The 25443-nt window shown below is 64.5% G+C and overlaps 2 protein-coding genes across 2 annotated transcripts in view; both read right to left on the bottom strand.

Annotated features, from left to right (window-relative positions):
* The window catches only part of IL6ST (interleukin 6 signal transducer), a 33034-nt gene extending 32193 nt beyond the window's left edge, over window positions 1-841 (bottom strand). Inside the window, exon 1 of the mRNA XM_036020152.1 lies at window positions 639-841. The gene's annotated coding sequence lies outside the window, so the exon portion shown is untranslated. The remainder of the gene's footprint in view (window positions 1-638) is intronic.
* Window positions 277-3135, bottom strand: LOC114506925 (basic salivary proline-rich protein 1-like). Its single transcript, XM_028524861.1, has 2 exons — window positions 3055-3135; window positions 277-1287 (listed from the first exon to the last, which is right to left on the bottom strand). The coding sequence occupies exons 1-2, from the start codon at window positions 3133-3135 to the stop codon at window positions 277-279; spliced, it is 1092 nt and encodes a 363-aa protein (XP_028380662.1).
* Between the last annotated feature and the right edge of the window lie 22308 nt (window positions 3136-25443).

The raw sequence follows: 25443 nt of genomic DNA, 5'->3' as shown, positions 1-25443 counted from the left end.
CACACTCCACGATCCTACACGGGCTCCACGGGGACGGGCTCCTTCCCAGGGACGCACGGGAAGAACCAGGGGCCCGCCGTCTCCTGGGCTCAGGCAGGAGCTCTGGGCCCGGGAGGGGACACTGCAGAGGGGAGGCGTGTGAGCTCCGCAAGCGGGAGCCAGAGACACTCGGCTCCGGTGGGAAGGGGGCCGCGGGCCTGGCCTGTAACCCAAGCGGAGGCTGAGCGGCCCGGGACGGAGAAAGTGGGGATTCGTAACCCAAAGGGGGCAGAATCCTCAAAGGAGCTGGGGCGGGGGGGGGTCGGTGAGTGTGTGTGCTGGAGTGGACGCGTCGGCCGTCCGTGTGCGGGCCAGCGGCTGGGCGTCGCGCGGGGGGACGCGCTCCGCGCTGAGGTTCCCGGGGACAGAGCTGCGGGCTCCGATCCGGATGCGGGACCGGTTCCGAGGAATGCGGGGATTTCCCGGCGGGGATCGGCGGCTCCCCGCGCGCGGCGGGGGCGCCGCCCTCCGGGCCGGCCAGGCGGGCGGCCCCGAAGCGCCAGGTCGCAGGCCGTCCAGCCGCGCCTGCGCTCCCGCCCGCGCCCGCGCCCGCGCTCCCCCCCGCGGCGCGGCCCCGCGTTCCGCCCCGGCCCCCTCACCTCCGGCGGGCGCCTCGCTCTCGGGTCTCCGCAGCCGAGTCCCCTCGGCGCCGGGCCCGGTCCGGCCCGTCCACAGGGCGGCCGCGGGCCGCGGGTCTGGCTGCGCCCGGCGTCCCCTGCTCGGCGTCCCCCGCTCACCGCCCCTCCGCGGCCCGCTCCGTCCTCCCCGCAGACGCGGCACGCGGCCCTCCTCCCGGGCGGGACTCGCCCCCGACCCCGCCCCCGACCCGCCCCCCGAGCGGGGCCCTGCGCGCTGATTGGCCCCCCACGGGCCCGGCGCGCCAGGCCACTGGCCCGGGGGCTGCGCACGGCGGGGGGCGGGGCCTGACGGCCGCGATTCCCGGAACGCGGCTCCCAGCGTCCCGGATTCAGGCGTCGCCTGTGCGCCCGGGATCGGAGGGTCCCACCCCCCGCCCCCGGGCGAGCGCAGGAGCGGAATGTCCCGTCCCCGTGTGGGGCGACGGGGGCGGGGGTCCAGGCCCGCGTGCGCGCGCCGCCTCCCGGCTCGCCGCGGCTCCGCGGCCTGCCCGCCCGCGGGACCCGGCCCCGAGGGACTGCGGGCTCCCTGGGGACTGGGACGGGACTCCTCGAGGGAGCCCTGCTGGCCGCCGCGACCGCAGGTGGCGGCCGCTGCGGCTTGGGCGCAGTCCTGGGAAACGAGCCAGGGTTGCCGCGTCTAAGTTAGCGAAAGGTTTTGGGTGGGATCGGTCGGGCGGGGACCGGGGCTGGGGACGCGCCAGAACCCAGGGTTCTTTGTCGTCGTACCTCCCCCCATCGATCCGACAAAAACCCTGAGAGAGAGCTAGGCTGGTGGCACCCCCGCCACCTCGCCTGCGAGGCCACCTGGGGTGTGTGTGTGTGTGTATGTGTGTGTGTTGGCCCGGTGTGTGGCCAGGCCTTCAGTGGAAGAACGGCAGGCTAGCTGTAGGGGGACAGTAAGGGTTCCATGGAGCGGAGGAAGTTACACCCGTGCCCTAAGGTGGTTATAAGGTTCTTCCTTGCACTGAGAATTCGGATACAGTAAAGCACAGACCCAGTGATGCTCTCTTAGTGGAGGTCACGTAACGTTTGAAAGACACAGACAGGCGGGCCTGCTGCGTGTCTAGAGCCGAAGCAGTCCTAGGCCAGCGTGGGGACCACCGCACGGGGAGGAAGCTCCGGGATCCCCCCGGCTGCCCCCTGCCACCTTGTGTCTCCCCTCCGGAACCAACGACCTTGTGCCCCCGCTCTGCCACTCGGAGCGGTGTGTGTTGGAAAGAAACCTTTCAAAATCCAGCACACACTTATTCAGGGGCAGTGTCCACCGGCACAGGGTATCTCCCGGCGCCACAGTGCCTGGGCGTAAATCCCGCCCCTCCCCCGGTGTGTGGCCTTCAGCAGGTCTTCTCGGTGTCCCCCTCTGCACGAGAACAACCGCCACCCCTGAGGTGGCCGCAAGGACCCGTCGGGTTAAGACTCGCGACGGGCTCAGCCCACAGCAGGCGCTCAGCACGTGCCGGCTCTTCCCGTTAGGGACTGTCTGTCGTCCACGTCAGTGCCTCCCGAGCCTTTTGCTTGTACTGAAAACAGTTGCATGCAGTGGCACAGGGAGTGGACAGAGGGGATCAATCATGCACAGCACACTAGCCTGCCCTGCCCACTGGTCAGAAAAGCTCGGGACCGGGTCCTTTAGTGGCTGGCTACCTCTGTATCCGGCCAGCCCGGCCCTGACCGCTAAGAGACCCATTTCTCGGGCACAGTGAGAATCCTGGGCTAGAAGAGTGAGTCGGGATCAGAGAGGTTTCTCAGAGCAGTGAGGACACTTGTCCCCTCCGCTGGGGTGAGATGACTTTGTGGACAGCCCTGTAGGGTACTGGCCCTGAGGCGCCCACTTTCGGGGTAAGGGCCTGTCCTTCGAGAGCCCGGTCAGGACGCACAGGTGAGTGGGGACGAGTGGCACCTACACGGGGAGTGTCCACCCGTGCCCTGGGACTGTTTGGGGTTTGGACAGTCGAAGGCAGAGGCCACCGTGAGGACGCGGGGGCTATTTGCGGGCTGGGAACACAGTGGGGGCGGGGAGAACGCCACAGCACACAGGTGGGAAAGGGCGCTGTCCACTGACAGGTGGCCCTGACCAGGGCACCGCTTCCCTCCTCGCCGGCGCCCAGTTGCACCTGAAACTCTGTGTCAGCCGCGGGGACTGTCCCCAGGTTCTGCGTTGACTGAACCGTGCCAGCATCCCGTGGTGACTCAGCTGGCACCCTGCCCTCACAATGCCTCATCCTCCTCTTTCACCACCAGCGCCGCCCTCCGCCCCATGATCCGAAACCCACAGGTGCGGCCACACCTCGCACCCAGTCGTCAGAGGGGTTCCTGCCACCTGCCACGTTTTGCATCTGTGGGGAGCGCGGGGCCCCGCCTCCCCACAGCCGCCCGCCTGCTGCCTCCCTTCCTCCCCCTGCGCCTGCAGCTTGCCCTGGGTGACCTCCAGTCCACATTCCCATCGCGTCACCGTCATCGGCCGTTTCCTACCTTCGCTTCCTCGCTCCTCGGCTGCAGGAGCTCGCCTCCACCACGGGCCTGCGCTCTCCCGGTGCCTCCCGTTCCCCCGGCCTTCAGCGTGTTTACCGGGCCGGGCCGTTTCCTGTCCCCGTCGCCTTGAGAGGCCTGCCCCACCCAACACTTACTCACTGTCCAGACCCTTGGGTCATTATTCCCTGGAAAGACCGCGACCGGCGTTCGTGAGCCTCCTTAGCTTCTCTCCGTCCCAGGAGGCCACTGCGGACGTGGCCTTGCCTACTGCCCCCCCCCCCCCCCCGGGAAGGACGACCCTTATCCTTTTAAAGGGCCCCTTCCCCTGTGTTCGTGGTTCTGCTGCTGCCCCATTCAGTCCCGGGTTTTATCCTGCCCGTTGCTAGCACAAAGTGCCCTAGGAAACAATGTCAATTATTTCCTCCGTGGTGAGTGGGAAGCAGCCTTTCCGGAGGTGTTAAAGCCTTTGTAGCCCGAGAGCTGCTCATTCACCAAACAATTAGAAGGACGTCATTAAGTCCACACGCATTTCAAAATGAAGCCGTTCAAAACATGTTGCAATCCACTCAGTAACACAAGTTTAAGATGAACTTAAATCGAGTTGTTACTACGCTTCCAAGCCAGGAAACGGGCAAGATCCACTTCGTAGGGACAGAAGCAAGCAAGCAACACTATGACTCACTCGTTTCAGAAATTCTGCTGCAGAACGACATGTATTCAGGCAAGTGAGCGTCACGCCAGAGCACGGCTTGAAATTTTTCACAAACCAAACACAGCCGTGTAATTCGCCTGCAGACCAAGGACCAGAAGGCAACCGGCACCCCCAAGGCCACCCCCCGGACCCCGCTGGAGGCCCACTGGTGACCGCTGCTCTGACTTCTGCACCACAGCGTCACAACTGTCACTTTAACAGTGAGACGCTGGCAGAAGCTTCTGGACCTTGTCCGTGTTTGCTTATTTCCAGCCGAGCATGTGACTGTCTGTGACAGGCCAATGGGTGGGGCGTGGGACGGTGGCGTGGCCGGGTTGTGCTCAGAGGACACTGGCCGTGTTTACACTCAGGTGCTAACCCTCGGTGGCCAGGCCCACAGCAGGCCAGGGCACAGCATCTCTGGCTGCGCCGGCCGAGCGCCCCCTCCCCCGACCCCCAGCACCGCCCAGACCCTTCATTCACTGCCTGACGGCCAGTGGGGGAGCCGAAGGCCCTGCCCTCCCACGACCACAGCGGGGAGGGACAGAGGTGGTCACTAACAATAGCTGCGGACTGAGGGCTTGCCCCGAGCCAGGCATGACGCTGAGGGTCCACACACAAGGTCTCATGTGCTTCTCACGTGAGAAAGTGAATAGGCATGATCTTCGCTGTCCCACCCACCCCCACTTTACAGATGAAGAAACTGAGTCCCAGACGCCAAAGAGCTTGCCCGTGGTTATAAGTAGACAGCAGTCGCACCAAGAATCCAGCCCCCGGTCTGATTCCAAAAGCCGGCTCCTCTCACGCTGAGCTCTGCTGTCTTCTCAGAAGGCGGGGGGACTCTGGCTCACGCACACACTCAGCCTCCTGCCCCCCGACACAACCCCCGACACGACCCCCGCGGTGGCAGCCAGTCTCCAGACAGCGCACGGTCAGACAAGTGGGTGCGTGCTGATGGTGGTCCGGCCACTCGGTTTCCCGGGGCGGCATCGGTCCCGCAGCACCACAGCGCTGTGCTGCTCTGTGCAGGCGGCCCAGCCCTTCCCTGGCATTACACTGTCTCGGTTTGCTCCCGGGTCCTGGCCGAAGGAAGGCGGGAAGCCGGCTCAGTCTGGCTTCAGGCCACAGCGGGATCAGAGCTGTGGTTGAGTCAGGGTGCGGTGTGGCGGTCCTCGCCAGGAAGGGCTGTGACCGGGGCTGGGGGCAGCGCTGGCTGTGGTCGCGTGATGTGGACCCGGCCCGTGGGGTCCACCACGCTGTGGATGGGGGACAGATGTTCACACAGACCACCGAGTCCGGTGGAGGGAAAGGGCGAGCATGGCTTTTCTCTCGAGGGGAGCAAAAGCCTCGGCCTCCACCATGACAGGCCTTTATTGGGTTTCTCCGCCCGTTACATGAAGGTCCTCATTTACTCTGCACAGGTTCGCTGCTGGTGGTCACCTTTTACAGAAAACAAAGGAGCCAGTGCCGCTAATCACATCACAGGAGAGGGATATTTGCAAATGAAAAGGCAAAAGTGGTTGAACCAGTTACACTCCATACTGGGGAACTTTGGCTCAGATTTTAGGAAGTTCCAGTAAGCACTTGCTGTCTCAGTTCAGGGTGAGGGAGTTGTAGCACAAGCAAGTCTCACAGCGGCCTAGGTACAACGCAGGCCTGACTCCCCACGGGAGAACCTACCTGTGGGCGTGGGTCCTGTGCATCTCCCAGTGGGAGCTGGGCCCACGCCACACAGAACGGTCTCCTACAGTTGCCCACCAGCACCTCCTCTCCACGGACCGTCCAGGGGAGTCAGCCCGTGGCCTGCGGGCCACACGTGGCCCAGGATGGCTACGAAGGCGGCCTGACCCAAAATCATAAATTTACTTAAAGCCTGTTTTTTTGCTCATCAGTTTTCATTAGTGTTTGCATATTTAGTGTGTGGCCCAAGACAACTCTTCTCCTTCCAGGGTGGCCCGGCGACACCAGCGTGTCGGACACCCTGGAAGGGTCTGTGGGGCATCCCTGGAGGCCACGCTCGGTGCCAGGTGCCAGGTGCCAGGCACTCGGGCGGGACGCGGCCCCCAGACGGCAGGAGAGAGTCCGTGGGGAAGGCGGGACGGCGGCTGGGAAGCGAGTGACGGGACTTTGACGAGGAGGAGACTGCGTGGGGGCGGGGGGGGAGTGGTTGGGGGTCGCTCGTGAGGGCGGGCGAGTGGGGCTCCGGTGGGTGGGCTCCGGCGGTGCGAGGGGCGGGGCTGCAGGGAGACCCACGGGAGAGGGGGGTGGGCGGGAGGGCGGCCGCAGTCAGAGGCAGGTCCAGCCCAGGGGGTGTGAGCAGCTGCGTGTGAGGAAGCCCTCAGCTAGGTCAAGCAGGGACGGCTTCCACACTGATTCCTTCTGGAGTCCGAGGGTGGGAGTGGGGGGGGGGGCTTCAGGTCGGGGACCCCCCAGCCAGAGAGTGCCGGGCTCTCCCCCGGTCCCCGCGCTGCCACCGCTCATGGCCCCCCTCAGCGTCGGGCGACATGGTCCCTGTCCACGTGTCCCTAAACCCACCCCAGTGGAGGCTGTGGGACACCAGGACGGGCTGAGGCAGGGGGGGTCTCAGACCCCAGCCCCCCTCGGGGTAACCTGGGGGACAGACTCCTGACTGCCCGTCGGGCCTCTGCATCTCTGAGGTCGGAGGCCGCAGTCGGACACAGCGCCACGGGGTGCCAGTGCCTCTGGCAGGGCCCGCACTCGGAGGACCGCTGCCTTGGCACCCTGGTTGGTGGAAGACAGACAGAGGCTGGGGCGCCCACCACCATGTGCCCTGTGGATGGGCCCCGCCCCCCGAGTGTGCTGGCGCGGTGCCTGCCTGTGCCGGTTAGGCCAGCGCGGCTGCGTCCCCCTCGCTCTCCAAGTGCCCCAGTCACCTTCATACGGATGACGCGGCGACCTTCCTGCCAGGGTTCTCCACGCTGTTCCCATTGAACATTCGTGACAGAAGAATTCATTTCACCGGCTTCTAAGGCATCAGTTGCAACCAACTCATCTTATGTCTTACGTTTGTTGACTTAACATTTTCATAGAAACAGGAAACATTTTTATTCAGCTGAACCGTCACACTTAAAGAACTGTAGCGCAGCTCCCGGTGAGACGGAGGTCAGAGTTAATACCTAGTGTCGATCGTCACTTACTTCTGGTTCACCCAGAGCCCAAGTTTCTCTTGGAAATTTATGACGGCCGGCGGTCACTCACGGCAGGGGGCCATGTGCTTTCTGGAAGAAAAGCACAGTGAAAGAATTTTCCTGTTTTTCTTTCCTAACCTAGTTTCTTTCTCTTGGCTTTTTCTACCCAAAGGTTACCAGAGACGAGGTGGACATGGTCTCACCCGTCGGGACCTTCCATCTCATTCATGGAACGGGAGCCAACCTCCTTCGGGTTTTAAAAAACTGGTGACAAGCGGTTTTGGGGATGCAGTTTGAGAGTTTAATCAAACCACTTCCTCCCAACCTCCCACAGAATCGTCGACCGAAGCAAAATCCCCATGAGAATCGGCCACATCTCATCGTGGCTCATAAAACCGAGAATTGTGAAACTTCACTTACTCCGAGATTGTTCGGATGCTGTTGTCTTAAGCCTCTGACCAGACTTTTGTTCTTAGGCCAAAACAACCACAGAGGGTTCCAATTCTTGGAGAGGACAATCTGAGGAGAATCTGGTAGAACGGCAACATTGGGTAGGCTTACAGACGGGCGAGTTTCTGACGTGGAGAGGCCCCAGCACTCTCCTGCTCCAAGCTCCCGTCCGTGCCAGGAGGACCCTGCTCCCGGGGGTCCCAGACGGGAGGTTTCCCGAGCTGCGTGAGTACTTCCGGCGACAGGCAGGGCCCCGGCCCGGGAGAGCGCCCGCGGTGGGTCTCTCTGCGGAGCTGCTCTGGCCCACGAGTCCCCTCCCAGAGACGGACGAGGCCTTCCCCCGTGTGTACGTTAGAGGGCTGTGTGCCGTGCTGTGCACTGAATTGCTGCTCCCAACGTTCACTTCCAAGCTCTCGGCCCCCAGAAGCCTGTGTGTAGAGGCAGGGATGACAGGAGGTAACCCAGATTAAATGGGTTGTCAGGGTGGGGCGCTAATCTGATACCCCGGCACCCTGCTCTGTCTCCGCGGCCGGCACAGAGGAAAGGCCAGGGGAGGACGACGGAGGAGGAGACCAGACGTCCAGAGGCCGGGCTTGACCCCGGACTTCTGGCCTCCAGAGCCGTGGGCAACTCCCTGCTGTCGCTGAAGCTGCTGCGATGCTTTGTCACAGCAGCCCCAGCTCGGACAGGCCGTGGGCACTGCTGCTGCACTGGCCAGAACTTCCGGCTGCCACGCCTGTCCTGACACTGCCGTTCCTCACACGGAAACCCAGCGAGTTCCGTCCTTTCTTCCTCCGACACAGTCTCCAGATTTCTGTCCGGGTGGCTCATGCTGAGGTCCCGCCCGCTGGCGTCTGCATCACGAAGCGGTGGTGTCTGGAGCCGACAACCGCGCACATGTCATCCCGTGTCGATGTGCATTCTGCCCCATGCAGAACACGCCAAGACACTATTTGTAGGGGCCACATGCCCCGTCTTCTGGGGGGTCATACCCCTCATGTCGGGTCTGGTTTTCCAGAAAACACACTCTGCACGGGTCACACTTGTCATCACCCCCAATCTGCATGTTTTTAGACGAGCTTCATCCTGGGCCCTGTAAACCACCAGGCGCATGGGTGGCCAAACATGAGACCACGTGAGAGAACGTGGACGTTTCAAGGAAACCGATATTTGCCGGGCAGACGTCAGCTCCAGGGGCCAGCTGGTTCACGGAGCACACAAACCGGCTCTGTGCAGCGTCGGAAGGCGCTAAACGCTGCACCAGCGGGAAACAGCAGAGCAGGAGGGGCCCGGGCAGCGCCTGTGGCCACGCACCGGACCTGTGGACCCAGCTGTCGCTGCTTCCGCTTCTGCTTCCTCCAGCCCAGCCGCGGACCGAGGGTTGGATTTAGAATGTGTCACGCACCCCGCACGCTTGTTTCACAGCTCTGACACTGCAGGGTGTCAGGGTGTCACAGGTGACGGTCGTTAACGTGGCTCAGGACGCAGTCACTGAGTTAGTCACTTACATTGGCAGCTCGGATTCTGTTTATCGGCGGCGTTGCCTGATTTGGAAAACACCTTCATTTAAGCAGCTGATGAAGGCTCCATCCTTTAGTCAGCAGATGCCCGATGCCCGGGACTGCCTGCTCTGGGGGGCTGAGGCGCATGCACACGTGTCGGAGCCGTTGCCGCATCCCTGGGTGTTTACAGAGGTGGCGTTAGATGCCCGGGGATGTCGTGCAGCGGCACATGGCAGCATGGTCTGACCCAGCGCCCGCAGCTGTGGTGGGAGCCTCCTTCTCGTTTCCTTTGTGATCACGTGAGAAGTCCAGCCCCCCGCCACTCCTCGGGTGAGCAGGCCAGCGAGCGGGTTTTCCTCCCGGTGCCTGTGAGGAAGCTGGGTGTTCCAGGAAGACAGGCCCCTGGCCCTCGGTCGCTGAGGAGTGTGCAGAGTGCGGTGGGAACCTTGGGAGGGAGTCCTTGCCCAGTGGTGAGCTGGAGCCAGTTAGATAAGAGGGCACACGCAGCCAGTGAGCGCCAGGGTCCTGGCCGCGGGTCTCTCTGGGGGCCGGGGTGGCCCCTGTAATGTGCGCGCAGACCGCTCCTGTTCCTCTGGGGTCCACCTTGTGGGGGTCAACGGGCTCAGGTTTGGAAAAGTCTCGGAGAGCTGCAGGTCACACCTGTCTGAGCCGGGGCGGAGCCCTGCCCCAGGCCCCGAGTCCGCAGCTGCTGCAGGAGGCCCCAGCCACGCCCAGCCCAGCTTCCTCCTCGTCATCCCGCCGCCCCCGCGGCCGCTCCTTCCCTCCTGCTGCGCAACTTCAGCAGAAGGAGAAGGTAACCCCAGAAGAATTCTGGAAATGTGACCCTGACCATGTAGCTTCTGGAAATGTCATGTGAGGCCTTATCTGCTGACATTCAGCCTGGTCACAGATTGGTCACGGAATTCACCCCAAGGAGACGCCCGCAAGTTCCCGGGAAGGACGTTGAACACGTGTCTCTCTGCCCCGGCTGCGGTGGCTCAGTGGACTGAGCACAGGCCTGCAAACAGAAAGGTTGCCGGTTCGATTCCCAGTCAGGGCACAGGCCTGGGTTTCGGGCCAGGTCCCCCGTTGGGGGTGTGCAAGAGGCAACTACACGTTGATGTTTCTCTCCCTCTCTTCCTCCTTCTTTCTTCTTTCTCTGAAAATAAATTTAAAAATCTTTAAAAAAAAAACAAAAACGAATCTCTGCCTCTCACCCTCCCCCACCCCTCCCACTGGAGGGGCTCAGGCCGGCCCAGGCTGGCGGCCCTGGCTGCCCACCGAGACTGCCTCCACGTGTAACAGTGGGCCCGGGCCCGGGCCCCCCACCAGGCCCTGTGAGCTCTGGTCCGAGGCACAGTCCTGACCGGGGTGCGTTCGAAGGTCCACGTGCCATCAGTGTGCTGCCGGGAGTCCCCAGCACCCCGTCCCGCCCCCACTCCCGCTCGGCCGTGGGAGTGAGCAGGACACGTCTGAGAGCGTCAGCCCAGCCACTCCCCAAGGGTGGCTCACACCCGGCCGCTCAGCCTCACCTGAAACCGTGTGGAAACGCCAGCTCCTGGCCCAGCACCAGAGCTGCCGCATTGGAAACCCTCAGGGCCCGCGGCCAGCTGGGAGTGTGTGTTCGGAAACGCCCCCTGGGTGAATGTGACGCAGAATAAAATCTGAGGTCCATAGTCCCGGCCTAGCCTCTGGTACTCTGAACATGCAATCTGAGCCTAGTTGGGTGAGACAGCTGTCCTCTTTGGTAAGGAGAGTCTCCAGGTCACCAACAGGAGCACGCCCAGGGCTTTGTGCAGACAGTGGGAGTGAGCCAGTGGGGGGTCACGTGCTCCCGGAGGGCCCGGGGGTGAGGGCGGAGGGTCCAGGCCCAGGCCTCTCCTCCCCAGGAGGCCACAGAGCCCGGGCGGCCTCCTCCTCCCCTGGAGCTACAGCTCCTTTTGCGTTGACCTTGAGTTTGCATTGTAACCTTCCCCAAAGCAAACAGGACCTTCAAAGACAGTGAGTGCAGCTCAGCAACCAAAGCCCTGCGCCAGCGAAGGGGGCGGGAGAGGAACGCCCAGTGCCACGGAGCCAGGAAGGGCCCGGAAACCCGAGGCCAGGAGACTCACGGGAGTCGGGGTCACGGGAGTCGGGGCCCAGGAGTGACGCCTCCTGGTCCACGTTGTCCCTCGACGACGACCCCTTTGGGGCCTAGAGAACCTCCAGGTGGGACCGTTGGGGGGGTGGCGGCGAGAGTGTTCAGATGCCCTTCAGGCATCAGGCTGGCGCGGTTCCGGCTCTCCGTCCTGTGGGTGGGGATCCGAGCCCAGTCCGAGTCTGCTCCCAGCACTGCAGAACCAGAGCGGCAGCCTCTTCCAGGACAAGGCCTCCCGTGCCGCCAAACTTCTCCGCGGTGGGGAACTCACTGTTGCCCCGGACCCCGCAGATGCCGCGGGGTGAGGCTGAAACACCCCGGGGTCGGGAGGCTCCCGGGTGTCCGGGGAACGCCTCGCTCCCGCAGGGGCCGCGCCCAGGCCAGAACGCGGGTGCAGTGATTCAGCCTGAGACTTCGTGTCAAGCCACAGGAACTAAGAATGCAAGTCCGTTTCCCAGCGTGAAACATGGCCTGTCATCTCAACCCGTTTGACTTCCTCAAACTGCAGCCTCCCTCTGGCCGGCCTGTTGCTTCACCGAGCGTGGATGAGTTTCCTCTGCGGTGGCTGTCACAACCTGACCCGGGGACCGGCCAGGCCTCCCTCGCCGTCCGAGTCTGCTGCCTTCAAGGAACGGAACGGCCATGAGCAAGCGGCCCTGGCCCGGGGCAGAGCGCGGGCCTGGGACCCAGGGCCGGTGTCCGAATCCGCCAGGGGCCGTGTTGGGGGTCCCGCTGCGGGGCCCACCCGGTGGGATGCGGAAGGGCTCGTCCTGAGCTCAGAGCCTCAGCCGGAGCCCTGGGGCGGGGGGACCCGGGGCTGGGGCAGCTCCGTGAGTGTCAGCTCCTCCCGGCGCGGCTCCCGCAGGGTGGCCGAGAGCAGATCTTGCGGCCGAGCCGTCCGGTTCAACTCCCGCCCCTGCCACGTGTCACTGGGGGCGGGGGGGCCTGGGACAGGCGTCCTGGTCCCCCCGTGCTGGTGCTTCCTCGGCTGCAGAACGGACGGCAACAGTGTTGTCCCACGGGTTGCGGGAAGGACGGGGACTTCTGTGCCCAAAGTGCTGGGACGGCCTCGGGCACTCGGCCAGCCCGGGTCAGGCCCCGGGTGCTGTGCCCCGGGGCCCGCGAGCCGGATGCCGGTCAGGACGTGGGCGCGGTGGGCCCAGCACCCAGTCCCAGGTGGGTCCGGGCTCTGTCCTCTCCTCGGCATGGCGGCCCGGTTGGACCGGCGGCTCCGTCAGAGGTGCAGCTGACAGCAGGTCCAGAAAGAGGGGACAGTGTGCCCCGGGTGGGCTCCCCTCCCACTTGTTGGGCACCGGCGGGGAGGAGGTGTGAGGCTGGCCAGCCCGCCACATTTCAAACACATACAAGTCACGGGGCACGCTAGAAAACCTGCCAAGTGCAGTGTTTCTGTCCCCTATCTCCCCAGCCACCGGGAAGGTCAGGGCGGAACAGGAATCCCCAGAGCGTCGCCCCGCACGGCGGAGGCACAGGGGGAGCCAGCGTCCAGCTGGGCCACCAGCCTCTTCCTCTGTTCAGCACCTCCCCCTGCACCCACCCCGGTGTCCCCGCCCCGCCCCGTGACCTGCCACCTGGCAACCTCCAGGGGCGCCCCAGGCTGATGGTGTGCCCGTTGGCCGGGCTCTTCGGGCAGAGAATTCCAGAGGCCCGGGTACCGGGAGTTCATCCTGCAGGGGCACCGCCGTGGACCGAGTGTCTGTGCCCGCCCCAGGTCCATACACTGAGTCTCAGCCCCCCGTGTGGCCGTTTTAGGAGCTAGGGCCTCTGAGGAAATAATCAAGGTTAAGCAAGGGCACGAGGGCGGGGCCCGATCCCATCACCCTCAGGGATAGGGGAGACACCAGATGGCTGGCTTTCTCTGAATCCCTTCCTGTGCATGCAGCACACCGGCCACGTGACCACGGAGAGACCGGGTTGCCACGCCAGCCAGGGACCGAGTGCTCACCGCACACCGTCCGTGCGGACCCTGCTCTCAGGCGTCTGGCCTCCAGAGTCGTGGGAAAGTGCATTTCGGTGGTCGGAGCCCCCGCTGGGCACGCCCAAGGCCCCGCGGGCTCCCTGACCTGCGTGGGGGAGAGGTGATGAGCGCTGAGCCCCTCCGAAAAGAGGACTCGGCGTGGGGACCCCCCCCAGCCCCAGAGGCACTCGGGGAGAAGCAGAGCAGCCCAGGGGTTCATTCACACTTGCTCAGGGGTGGCGACCCCGCACGGGGGCAGCGAGCGGGCAGGGCCTTGGCCTTCTGGCCACCGCAATGCATGGCCCTCGGGGGCCTTCTCCTTCCCTGTCCAGCTGGAGGACTGCCCACAGGCCACACAGGAGCCCACTGAGGTTGTGCGGCTCTGAACTCCCAGGCAGACGCCCTCTTATCTGTTCCCGAAGCTTCCCCGTCCAGGATGAGCCTTCCCAGCCCTCCCGAGCGTGCCAGGAGCGTTCCGGAGGAGCTAAGAGCCGCTGCCTCCTCCCGGCCGGGGCAGCTCCGGCGGCGGGCTGGAAAACACAGCCAGCCACCACGTCACATTACTTGCGTTTCCCTGGACACTCATTAACTAAAGGAAAAGTACAGAATGACACTGCCGGCACAAGGCTTTGGGTGCGGACACCCTGTTTCTCAGCCCAGCGAGGCGAGCACGTGACTCGCAGCTGACCCAGCCCGATGCGGTTCCAACACGACGCTCGTGGCTCCAGCCCCACGCTCGTTCACACCACGGGCCGGCTCGGGGGGGGGCCCATGCAGGAAGCACTTCTGAGACTGGGCCGAGCCGCGGTGGCCCCGCCGCAGCCCAGCCATGGAGCCCGCCTCCGCTCCCATTCCTGAGGGCCCCGCTCGGAACCTGAGACCAGGGACGAGGACCCAAGTTTGTGTCCTTGGACACAGTGCCTTCCAGGCACGGAGAAAGCTCTCGTTGCAACACCAACTTTCACTTCTCTGTGGTGTGTTCGTTTTCACTCGGGGTGCCCGGCTGTGCGCTCATCCTGCTCCCACGCGAGAGGCGACACTCCTGACGCCCAGCCGGCGAGTGTCAGGGCCGGGCCAGGCAGGGCGAGCCGCCTCCAGCGGACCTCGGCTGCCCTCATCGAAGGTCAGGACCCGAAGAAGGTGGGAAGCTGGTGTTTTGTCTCCTCCCAGCACGGCTCTCAGCCCGTGGGCGTCCTGGGCTGAGGGCCTCTCTCCGCGGCAGCCCGGCCCCCCTGCCCACCCCCCCTCCGCCCCCGGAAAGGCCCAGGGCCCTGGGCCCTGCCCTTGGGGCGGAGGCAGGTTGGAGAGGAGCCACTAAACCACTGAGAAACACGTACGTGTTGTGGAGGCTCCGCCATTTGTTCAGACACTTCTCTGGAGCACGTGGGCTTCCCTCTGAGTTTCCAGCCACATCAGTCATTGCAGCATCCACGTTCTCCACACGGCTCCCCAGCTCCGTCGTCCAGGTCCCCACACCTGGCTCTTGGCAGGCGAGTCATCAGGTCAAGGACGACACGTTCCTTAAGATCCTTGATGCGCAGAGTCAGACTGCTTTTCCAAGAGGCGTTGCCGGTTCACTCCGCCAGCGGTGGCTCTGCCCTGCGCCTCCCCCGGCTGACGGCCAGCCCCGGGGTCCGGCCCCCGAGTCAAAGGGTCTGCGACGGAGCCCAGCTCGCCGCTGCCCGCCGGTGCGCCCCGGGAAGGCTGCTTGACCGCCCCGTGCCTCGGTTCCTCCCCGGTTCGGCGGGTGCAGCGGTGCTGCCCGCGTCGCAGGGCCGTGGGGGGGCGGAAGCACAGCCGGAGAGCACGGGGAGGAGGGGCGCCCGGCACGCACAGGCCTCAGCAGACTCCGATCCGTCACCATCAACCCCACTCTCTCCCAGTCCGACGGGTGAGCGGCTCTCACGGCAGCGCCGAACCGCACTCCCTGATCACAGTGACCAAGGTTCTCCTGCTCGCCCGCCGGGTTCCGTGAGCCCACGCCCTCGGGCCCCGCCCAGCGGGGGGTGTTTGCGTGTTAACGCGTCGACGGCGATCTCTGTGGAGGGTTTCAGCCTCTCGCACGTCCCTCGGCTGCAGATGCGTCTCACAGCGTGAAACCTGCTTTTACTCGGTCACATACGGCGTTGTCCTTCTCGTTTTTTTTTTCTGTTGCTCCTGAGCGCATCCACCCGGCCCCCCTCCCCCGGGTCTGTGACACATGATTTCCCACGTGGAGTTGCTCAGAGTCCAGGGCTGGCTCGGGGCTCCCTGGAAGGCCCCGTGCCGCGTCCACTGCTCGCAGCGGTGTCCTCGTCCTTCTGCGTCGTGCACCGCAGTGCCCGGTAGCTTCCTCTCTCAGACGGGTCTCAGAGACCCCGGGCGCTCTTTCCTTCAGCTCGTTTTAACTCCGTGCTCTCAAGTTCCCACACATGAGAAACCCTTTTAGGTAGACTAAACCTCCAGGTTAACTCTGCGTCAGGGCCGGGGGCTGGCCCCTCATCCACGGCAACCTGTGTGGCAGTTTGCCGTCCCTCCCGCCCTCCTGCTCTCTGGCCCCGCCCCCAGCAGCCCCCCCTGCCCCCACTACACGGCCCTCTCTTCTGTCCCCAGGACGCCGCAGGGGCCTGTCACCCCAGGGCCTTTGCCCTGGCGACGCCGCCTGCCCACACGCTCTCCCTGCGGCCTCCGGCCCCCTGTGTCCCAGCCACAGCCACGCCCACAGCCACGCGCCCCCTTGGCCACGCGCCCCCTCGGCCACGCTGCCAGGGCGCCTGGTCTGTGCTCTTCCAGCGGCCCCGCCCTGCAGCCTGCGGCAGCCTCGCCGGTCTGCCCCCTGGACGGGAGCCTCTGCCACGGCAGAGTTTGCGCCTGAGCCCCCGGAGCCTGGGACGGCGGCCCGGGGGGCACGTGAGAAACACAACTGGGCACAACTGCCCCGACAGGGAGCCGCACCGGGGAGCCGCACCGGGGAGCCGCACCGGGGAGCCGCACGGGGGCTGCGGGCGGAGCTCGCGGCTGTCCGCGGTGAGTGTCGGCGCCCTTTCCCCGGCGTCCCAGGCCACGCCCCTGCCCAGCGGGGCTCTCTGGGGCGACGAGGACGTCCCAGGTCCGCACTGCCCGAGGTGGTGGCCAGTGAGGGCCGGTGAGTCCCTGCAGACGGGAGAGACCCAGTTTTAGCTTGAGTTCATTTGAATGTTAACCGCCACGTGTGACCAGGGCCCCCAGACCGCAGCACAGTGTGGCCACGGGGGGTGAATGGCACGTGGACCCTCGGCCCGGGTCAAAGCTCACTGCGCGCCCCGACGGCTCAGTCGGTCTCCCCATGAGGGTCACTGACTTGGGGCGTCGTCCCGCAGCGGCTCGGGTCTGAGGCAGCAGCAGCAGGTTCTGGGCCCCGGACACAGAGTCCCGTCCCCCGGCTTGTGCCCAGGCTGTGCGGTGGACGGGTCAGTGTCTCCCTCCGGGCATAGAAGCGGCTCTGTCGGCGCTCCCCCACGAGGCTCTGGGAAGCCACCGCTCCCTGAGGACCCACTGTGCGCCGTGACGGGGCACAGCGGGCACCTTGGGTTGTCCGTCCCCGCGGTGCCCCGCCCCCCAGAAGTAAACGGCTTCAGCTCACCCACCCGCTTCCTCAGCTGCACTAAGTGTCTGGGACGCGCCCAAGCCCACGCCGGGTGCCGGGAGAGGCCGAGCACCCAAGGCAGCCGGCTCCATGGAGTGTGGGAAGGGCGCCCCTGCACCCTGTTCTCAAAAGACAAGGGTCGTCATTCCGGGAACTCTGCCGGGGAAGGTTCCGGAGGCCGAGCGGCCGAGCTTCAGCGGAGAAGCTGCCGCCTGGACCGAAGGGAGAGAGACACGGTTTCCAGCGCGGCCTGGGCTGCGTCCAGGGAGGAGGGGGACGAGAGTTCCTAGGAGGCCGCAGAGGTGGCCGTCACTGATAACGCCGCAGCTCCTGAGGAGGGCGGCCCCGCTGTGGGATCCGCGAGTGAGAACTCCCCTTGGGTGTCTGTCGCATGTGCCTCCCGCCGCTTGCTCTTTGCACGGGGAAAGGTGACAGGGCACTTTCAGGTGCGTGGACAGTGAGACCTGTTTGGTTTGCACAACGAAGTCAGGAGGCGAACTCTCGAGGCCAGCGGGGGACTGCCCCAAGGCCCCACACCTGCCGAGTGCATCTCGCTCCGACGCATTCGCACGAGCAGGTGAGGCAGACGTGAGCCAGGTGTCGGGCGGGTCCCGGAGGAGGCGCAGACCCCGTCCCGTCCTCCCGGAGCTCACAGTCCACTGGGGGGAAACACACCCCCAAGTCCAATGCCGTGGAGAAGCCCGCCTCAGCACGGGGGGGGGGGGGGGGAGGGGTGTGCACACACACGTGTTTCTTCCCCCTTCCCCGCGTCGCTGGGCCGCGGCTCCCCAGGTCCCCCCGGGTGGCAGCAGACGGACTCGTGTGCGGTGTTGCTGGCCCGGTCGGTCACTCTTCGCTTTGTCCTTTCCGGGTCAACGGGCCGATGGGCGCCCTTCTCCTTCGAGGCCAGGCCGAGTGCGGCCTGTGACCGCAGGGAACGCCGAAGGTTTCCGTCTCCAGCAGCACCTTTCCCGGCGTCGGTCCCACCAGCAGGGGAGGGCACGCAGCTCGTCCGCACGGGCTCATCCCACCGCGCACCTGTGTTCCGGCGCGGACGCCGGGTCCTGGGCGCGCCCGCCCCACCCCCCACCCCTGCCCGCCCCCCAGCCCCCCAGTCCCCGCCCCGCCCCCCAGCGGTGCGCAGGCGCAGAAGGCGGGAGCCCGCGCCGTCCCCAGGAGAGGCGGGGCCGGGCCCGGGTTCTACAGAATACAGACCTTTCCTGGGCGCGTTCCCAAAGGCGCCTTCCAGGGGGATGTGCTTTTGGGGTGCGGGGCGGCTGAGGCAGGGACGTGACCCAGGGGGGCGACAACCGAGAGGGCTGCCGAGCCGTCCGGCGCCAGGGGAGCTCGGCCAGCTTGCCTCCTGGAGGCCGCGGCAAAACTTGTCCCAAATAGTCTCTACCTCGGGGACTTGGAGAGGGGCCGTCGGGAGAGCGGCAGCTGTCTCGGGCTGCGGGCAGCGAGCCGGCCGCCCTCCGCCGCCCCTCCCCCACCCCTCCCCCCTCCCCCCGCAGAAAAGGGCGCGTGTCGCCTGGAAAGGATGCGCTTGCACCTCCGTTTCCTCTGGGGCGCAGGCAGCTCTAAAAAAAGCCGCTGAGTGAACAGAGGCCCCACAGGGCTGTGGCCGCTCTGCGAAGTGATGAGGAAGCACAGTGAGAGTGTGTGCAGGAACTGTGTGTGTGTGTGTGTGTGTGTGTGTGTGGTGGGCGGGGGGCAGGGCAGGGGGGGGGAGCCAGCCAGAGATCACAGGTCAGCCCAGGGGCCCCGAGGGGCAGGGCTGGTGGGCCCCCCTCACCGCACAGAGAGGAGCCTTCGATCGGCTCTTCCCCTTTGCCCTGGCTGGGAGCAGCACTTCCCTCTCTCCAAAGGCCGCCGGCTGCCACTTGGTGTCTCACGGTCGGGAGTTCCGGTGTGGACTTCAGCGCCTCCTCTGAGGCAGTCAGCCGCGGCAGGGTCCGGCACTTTTTTAAGGGCACTGAGCACAGTGTCGCTGCAGAAGCGCCGGCCCAGGGCTGTCACTTGCTGTCCCCCCCCCCCCCCCCCGGACACATTCTGGGACACGGGGATGCAGGTCCCAGGTGCGGGGTCGTGCCCTCCCTCCGGAGGGGCCTGGGCCTCCTTTTCCTGGAACAGGTTTTGGATTCGAGGCGAGCTGCCCAAGCGACTGCCAGCGGAGCTGGTCCCGGCCGCCGGGCCTGCCGCACACAACGGCCGACTTCTGGTTTCTGAGTTGGGGCTGGTTTGAAAGAAACTGGTCAGCACGACGTTGTGGTTGTACAACAGGATGCTTTATGGGAAGCTCATGGACTGTGTCCTAATCTCCACCGACACAAAGGAGTCCCACGGACCCGATTAAGTATAAAGAACAACTCTCACTCTCAGAGAAGGCTCAGGAGTCACCACCTTCCGCCCGGTGGCCTCAGGTTGACATCCACGGGAACGAAGCCTTGGCCCACCTGTGCCCCGTGACCGTGCCCCACTCAGGTGCGCACCGTGCTCCGGCCGCGGCAGCTCCTGGTGAACCCCTGTCTGCAGACGCGTCCGGTCGGACCCCCACAGCTGCGTGGGCCAGGGCGGCGGGGGGTGGCTCGGGCGTCCAGCCTGCAGGAACGTTCCAGGTGGCGATACGAACGGGAGGCCCAGTCTCGGTGAGCCGGCAGGGCCCGCCCGGGGCCCGAGTGCAGCCCAACCGGGTTCCCCGACAGTGTGGGGGTGTCCAGGACCATCCATGCTCTGGGCCCCCCACAAGCTGCACATAGGCACATCCGGAGAGGCTTAAAATGCTCCCCCACCTATTTTTAAATACGGTGACATTTGATTTTTTGGTGTCAGGTTCTACGAGTTGTGACAAATGGTGGCTATCGCCGCCACAGTCCAGCTGGAGGGGCGTCTCATCACCCCTCCCAGCATTCCCCGAGCTGCCCCCGTGGTACCCGGACCCGTCCCCCTCCCTTAAGCTCCGGAAGCTGCTATCTGTTCCCGGTCACTGTGGCTGAGAATGCCACTCTGCAGAATGCCGTCCGCGTGGAGCACGGCAGAGGAAGTGGGCCCTCCCTTCGGCGTAAAGCCCCGGAGATTCCTCCCGGCCGCCGCGCCCCAGAAGTTCCCTTTAGTTCCCGAGAACTGGTCCACGTCCGGGGTGCGTCGAGGTCTGTCCCCGTGTCCCCGACTGAGAGGCGCTCGGTCACTCCCGGGTGTGCGGGGCCGGGAAGAAAGCTGCTGTTGCCGTTCACACCGAGTTCTGTGTGCACACACCTTGTCCATTTTCTTGAGGAAATAGCTAGCAGCAAGATACCTGGAAAGTTCCGGAAATATTCTTATACCCATCGAATTTCAATCTTGTGGTTGTGGAGCCTTGGACTATAAAATAAAGAGAATAAATCTTAATTAAAAAGAACACGCAGCAGGTGGAACCTCTCCCTGGGTAAGGGGACCCTCCTGAGGCCATGCAATGTCTCACAGGGAGACGCAGGCGGAGGTGCGTGGCGGTGCGGCTGTACTCACTGCCATTGCCTCGCACACTCTAAAATCGTTCATGGTTAATGTTAGGTTATACGGATTTTAACTGAATTTTAAAAAAACTGAAACAAAAATGCTCCCCAGGTGGTTCTGAGGTTTGGGTGTCCTGACTGGGGGAGGCTGTTTCTGGGTGTTGGGAAACCACCTTTTTGGCGGGGGGACACTGGGGTGCATGTTACGTAGGGTGTTGTCAGCTTGTATCAACTTGTGCATAAAAGGTCGAAGTTCCAGGGTATTATATGGAAGCACAGAATTAACATGCTCACCTATCCATCCATCCATCCACCCAACTATCCACCAATCCATCCATCATCCAGCCACCCATCAATCCACCAATCCATCTATCCACCATCCATCAATCCACCAATCTATCTATCCATCATCCAGCCATCCACCCATCCACCCACTAATCCATCTATCCATCAATCCACCAATCCATCTATCCATCATCCAGCCATCCACCAATCCATCTATCCATCATCCATCAATCCACCAGTCCATCCATCCATCATCCAGCCATCCACCCATCCACCCACTAATCCATCTATCCATCCATCCACCAATCCATGCATCCATCATCCATCTGTCCATCCACCCATCCATCCACCCATCATCTACCCATCCATCCAGTCATCCACCCATCATCCACCCACCCACCCACCCAGTAAACAATTATAAGCCCCCTGTGTGCGTGCTGTTCGACGCACTGGACCAGGCGTGCTGGGAAGGAGAGGGGAAGAGACAGAGAAGAAGGAGATAGACCACAGTCTGCTGGTCTGGGATTTGTCATCTGAGAGGAGCTGGAGCTCTCGTCTGCCCCCACAAGGATGCCCCTGGGGAAACCAGGCTCTGGCGGGGACAAGGGGGCACGTGATGGCAGCTGGCCCATCCAGTCCCCGGGCACCTTCCCCCCGGGGCTGGGGTCCCCGAGCCGTGGCCCCTGGTTGGGATAGCGGCTGGCGGGCTACGTCCAGTCTTGGGTGACAGCTCTCTCTGTGGGGAGCGTGGTGTCACTGTGGACAGACGAGGGGCTGAGCTCCATCCACAGCTTCTGGTGGTGACTCGTGAACACGCCACCGTAGCGAAGGCCAGCTCCGGAGCTGAGCTCCTGCCGCCCCCCGCAGAGCCGCGCTCGCTGCAGCGTGCTGACAAAACACGAAGCGAACCGTCCGTGAAACACGGCGCCTCCCGGTTCTCGACCACAGGCGGGGTTTGTGTTGGGGGGAGGGGAGAAAAAAGAACCCGTCGGCAGTCTTCCGAAGCGATCTGGAAACTACGTTACGCAACCTTCAGAGCACTTCCGTTCCCGGAAGGCTCTGCACCCTCTGTGACGGTGCCCGCTGTGCCGTTTCCACCCGTGGGGCCGCCGCCCTCCCCACCTCGGCTCCCACCGAGACGTCGTGGTCGGAGGCCCGTCTGAGCGGTGTGGGGGCGTGCAGGGAGCAGGGCTTTGAAGCTGCCGCACTCTTATCGGCTCGGTCTGAAAAACAACGTGTGTGGTTCCGCGTGTCGCGTCCCCGCCGCGCGCTCTCGTGAAGGTCGACTCCAGAGTGCCGCTGTGCGGCTGGGGCGAGGGGGCGCGGCTGGGGCCCAGGCTCCCACTGAAAGGAGCCTCAGCCGCCTTGAGACGCTCTGGCGCCTCCATAGCCTGCCGGTGCGCGTGCAGAACGGCCGGCCACTCCGGAGACCGCACGGCGGTTCCCTGCGGCGTCAGACGCATCCTCGAGGAACACGGCCATTGTCAGCCGGCGCACCAGGGGCACGTCTGAGACTCGCAGCACCTGGCGAGGTCGCCGGGGTCGCCGGCTCGTTTTCCTCCGGTCGTCCAATAAAACCGACCACAGCCAGCACGGTAGCCGTCCCGTGCGAGTGAGTCAAACCCAGACCTGTTGGTCTGTCTGTGGGGCTGGCAGAAAGTATGTTTTCGGGCAGGCTGCAGAGTTTTTGTCGTTGGGTTGTGCGAGCCGTGAGATGAAAAGGCTGAAGATCTCTGGTTGAGCAGATGACACGGCCACGAGGAGGCAGACCACGGCCCCAGGCAGGGGGCACCGGGTGTGGTGGGGGTGGACCCTCCAGGCGGGGAGCAGTGGCCCCCAGAGAGGGAGGGGCTGGGGGCCCGAGGGCGGGGAGGCAGCCAAAGGCGGCTGGAGACCCCGAGCTGGGCTCTGCGGGCCGAGGCGCCACACCGGCCTTCGCTGGGAGACCCACAGGAGACCATGAAGGCGCGTGAGGGAAGAGGGTGGCATCTTCAATGGCAGTTGGCCCAGCTGGGGGAGGTGGGTCCCCAGTGGGCAGGCTGCCGAGGGCCTGGGAGGACCCACAGCAGGTCTGGGCCCGGGGTGGGCCTGCAGGGTTCCCGCGTGCCCCCCAGACGCCTGAGACGGTCCGTGCAGCGGCCTTTTCTGTAACGCTATTTCTGACGGAAGCCAGGGGGACATGCCGGTTCTCTCCAAACCGGCTCTAAAGTCCTCACTACGTGGGGAAGAACGCATGTCCCACTAGGGTTGGTCTGAGAGTGCGATAAGAAGCATATTATCATAGGAGAGGCGGCCTCGGGGCGGTGGGGGGCTGAGAGGCACCCGTGTGAGGTGGGCCGGGTCCCCGGGAGGGGCAGAGAGGGGGCAGGTGCTGGCAAAGGTGCCAACCCCGAAACCTCTGCTGCCAGCGCCCATCACAGAGAGCAGGTGCGGGCTCCCGCCCTCTGGGAGCGGAGTCCCCTCGACGGGTGGCCTGAGACGGGAAGCAGGGGACGCCTGTTCAGGGCAAAGCTTAGACAGTCTGGGTGTGGGTTTCTGAAAGTTAAGTGTGGAATTGTGGCTACTGTTTTGATAAGGTCTCTGATTCCGGGAGCAGATAAGGTGGAACCGCACGCAGACACACACACACACACACACACACACACGGGAGACTCTCCAAGCCCTCGAGTGGCGGGAGCCGTGGGTTCAGAGCAGGACGGGGGTGAGTTTTCAGAACAAGGACACAGCGGCAAGGATCCCGGTGTCCGTCCTGCAGTGCGATCGGCAACCCCCCACCCTCGGGCCCGGCACGGCCTGCTTCTGCGGGACCCACGGCCAGGAACGGCTTTTACGTTTTGTCTGACTGAGTGAACTTTCACCTTTGGCACAGTTGTAGACCCACGTGCAATGAGAAGAACTGACACAGAAAAAACACACAAACTGATTTGTGAGCATGAAAAGCTTATCGATGAGAGGGTTCTATCAGGAGAATTCAAAGGCAACCCACAGAACTGGAGAAAATACGGTGACTCACATCTCTGATAAGGAGTTGCTACCCAGAATGAATATGTAAAACATTCTTACACCTCAGCAACCACCACGGCAACCCCACGGGACAACTGAAACCGAGCCCAAGGCCAGGGCCCAAGTGCCCGATGACCAGGCGTGACCCAGACCCCCACGTACTCCACTGCCCACACAGCTCACGTAGCCGATGAGATAAGACGCCGCGGCCCCAGGCCAGCCAGCCCTTCCGGCTGGGAGACCGGACACGCCCAGGGTGGGGAGTCTCCCGGAGGAGGAGGCGGAGCAGGGAGCGCTGGGTGGTGTGCTCAGCCCCGTCTTCACAGGGGCCGGGGCCTGCAGCCCGGGGGTGCTCCGGGGGGGCAGAGGGGCCCCTTGGAAACAGCAGGTGTGTCCCTGAGTCCACGAGCGCACTGCCCGCCGAGGAACACACATGAACCAACAGTCCGTTTTCTAGAAGGAGCGAGCCCCCCTCCGGCCCCAGGACCCGGCCGACACTCACGCTCCCCGGAACCCTCCGCCCGCGGCCTGCGAGTGCGGAGAATCACGGTCGACCGCACCACCTGCCTGTGCGGTGCTGACGCCTCCGCAGTGGGGGGCTGTGGGGCTCCGAACGGGGCGCCCCAAGGCGTGTCTCTGCGGTACGCGGGGTGTTTGGGGCTAAAGGTGATGGAGACCTGCAGGCCTCCCCCTTCCGCTGCCCCCCCAACGCCCCCCCAAGCGACCCAGAAGGATTCAAGTGAGGGGCCTGGTCCCAGCGCTGGTGCCAGAGCTCACTTTTCACAGCCGAGAGAACATCTAATCAGGGCACACCTGCTGTCCTCGTCGCCCTGGGAACGGCCCTCCCCCGCCCGGCGCCCCGGGGCCCCTGAGCTCGGCCCTCGCTCGGAACGTCCCGTGGCCCTCGCTCCATCTCCCCGTCTCGGCGCCTCCCGCGGGCGTGGGCTCCCGTGGGCGCACCGTGCCTGCCGTCTCTCGTGCGTCCGTCTCGTGGAGCTTAGACGGGAGCTCTTGGCTCAGCCAGAAGAGCCCGAGAGGGTGGAGGAAAGCTTCCCCCTGCCCCAGGGGCTGTCTTTTTAAGGAAAATAACACAAAATCGTGGACATCGAAACTGTGTGAAGCCCTGACAGGCTTCTGAAGCGTCCGGCCCCAGTGAACTCCCGGCAGCCCGAGGGCGAGGACAAGGCTGGCCCCGGGGAAACACTGACCGTGGAAATCTTAAAGGAGACACACGTGTACCGCTGAAGGCGTGTTCCTTACCAGCTGGAGGAAGCCGGGGGACTCCTGGGATTGCTTAAACGCCCAGAGGGAAAACGCTGTCCCCCCACCGATCAATTGTTATCTGAAATGTGCACACGAATCCCAGCCTACTGCGGGAGCCAGGAGGCTGGAGCCAGTCCCTTTCTTCCGAGATTAGGCAATCTTCCGGAAATGCCCCCGGGGTGATGCTTCCTGGCTGCAGGGGGGGGGGGGCACTGTGCCTCACCCACCGAGAACAGCCAGCGCCCCCGGGGCGGGGAGCAGGGAGGGGTCTGCAGCATAGCTGGCCTCGATTCCAGGCGTTAAGGACAGTCTCCATTCCCAGTACCCAGCCCCTCGGGCCTCCCCGGAGACCCAGCGCCCACCCCCACCTCCCGCAGACCTGGCGCTGCTGTGGACAAGACCCCCAAGGGACCGACACGACGCCCTGATTTCTTCGGGAACACTGAAGAAATGACAGCTCCCAGCGTGTTCTTTCTAAAAAGCAGGGTTTTGCCCTCACTGGTGTGTTGGGCTGTAACTATGGGCGTCCTTGGCAGCCACGTGGGAGGGTTTCCAGAGCCGTGTTCCCGGGCCAGACCGGAGGCGTGTGAGCTGTGCTCTGCCCCGAGACGCCGGCGCCGGGCAGCAGGGCAGGCCGGGCGTCTCTGAGCACGGTCCCTGGACACTCGGTGCTCCGTCCGAGCCAGTTTCACTTTTGCTTCTCGGGGGAAGAGCGGTGCCCGCACCGCGGCCCATGGGCCTGGA

This window comes from Phyllostomus discolor, chromosome 3, assembly GCF_004126475.2.
Source record: "Phyllostomus discolor isolate MPI-MPIP mPhyDis1 chromosome 3, mPhyDis1.pri.v3, whole genome shotgun sequence".
NCBI lineage: Eukaryota > Metazoa > Chordata > Mammalia > Chiroptera > Phyllostomidae > Phyllostomus > Phyllostomus discolor.
This window is presented reverse-complemented; position numbering and strand designations above follow the sequence as displayed.

Excerpts from the sequence above, each read along its gene's own strand:
- LOC114506925 (XM_028524861.1), bottom strand. The coding sequence starts at position 3,135 with ATGACGGTGACGCGATGGGAATGTGGACTGGAGGTCACCCAGGGCAAG. Across the intron at positions 1,288-3,054 it reads GGGAGGAAGGGAGGCAGCAG|GACTGCGCCCAAGCCGCAGC; the intron begins GCGGGCGGCTGT and ends CTCGTTTCCCAG.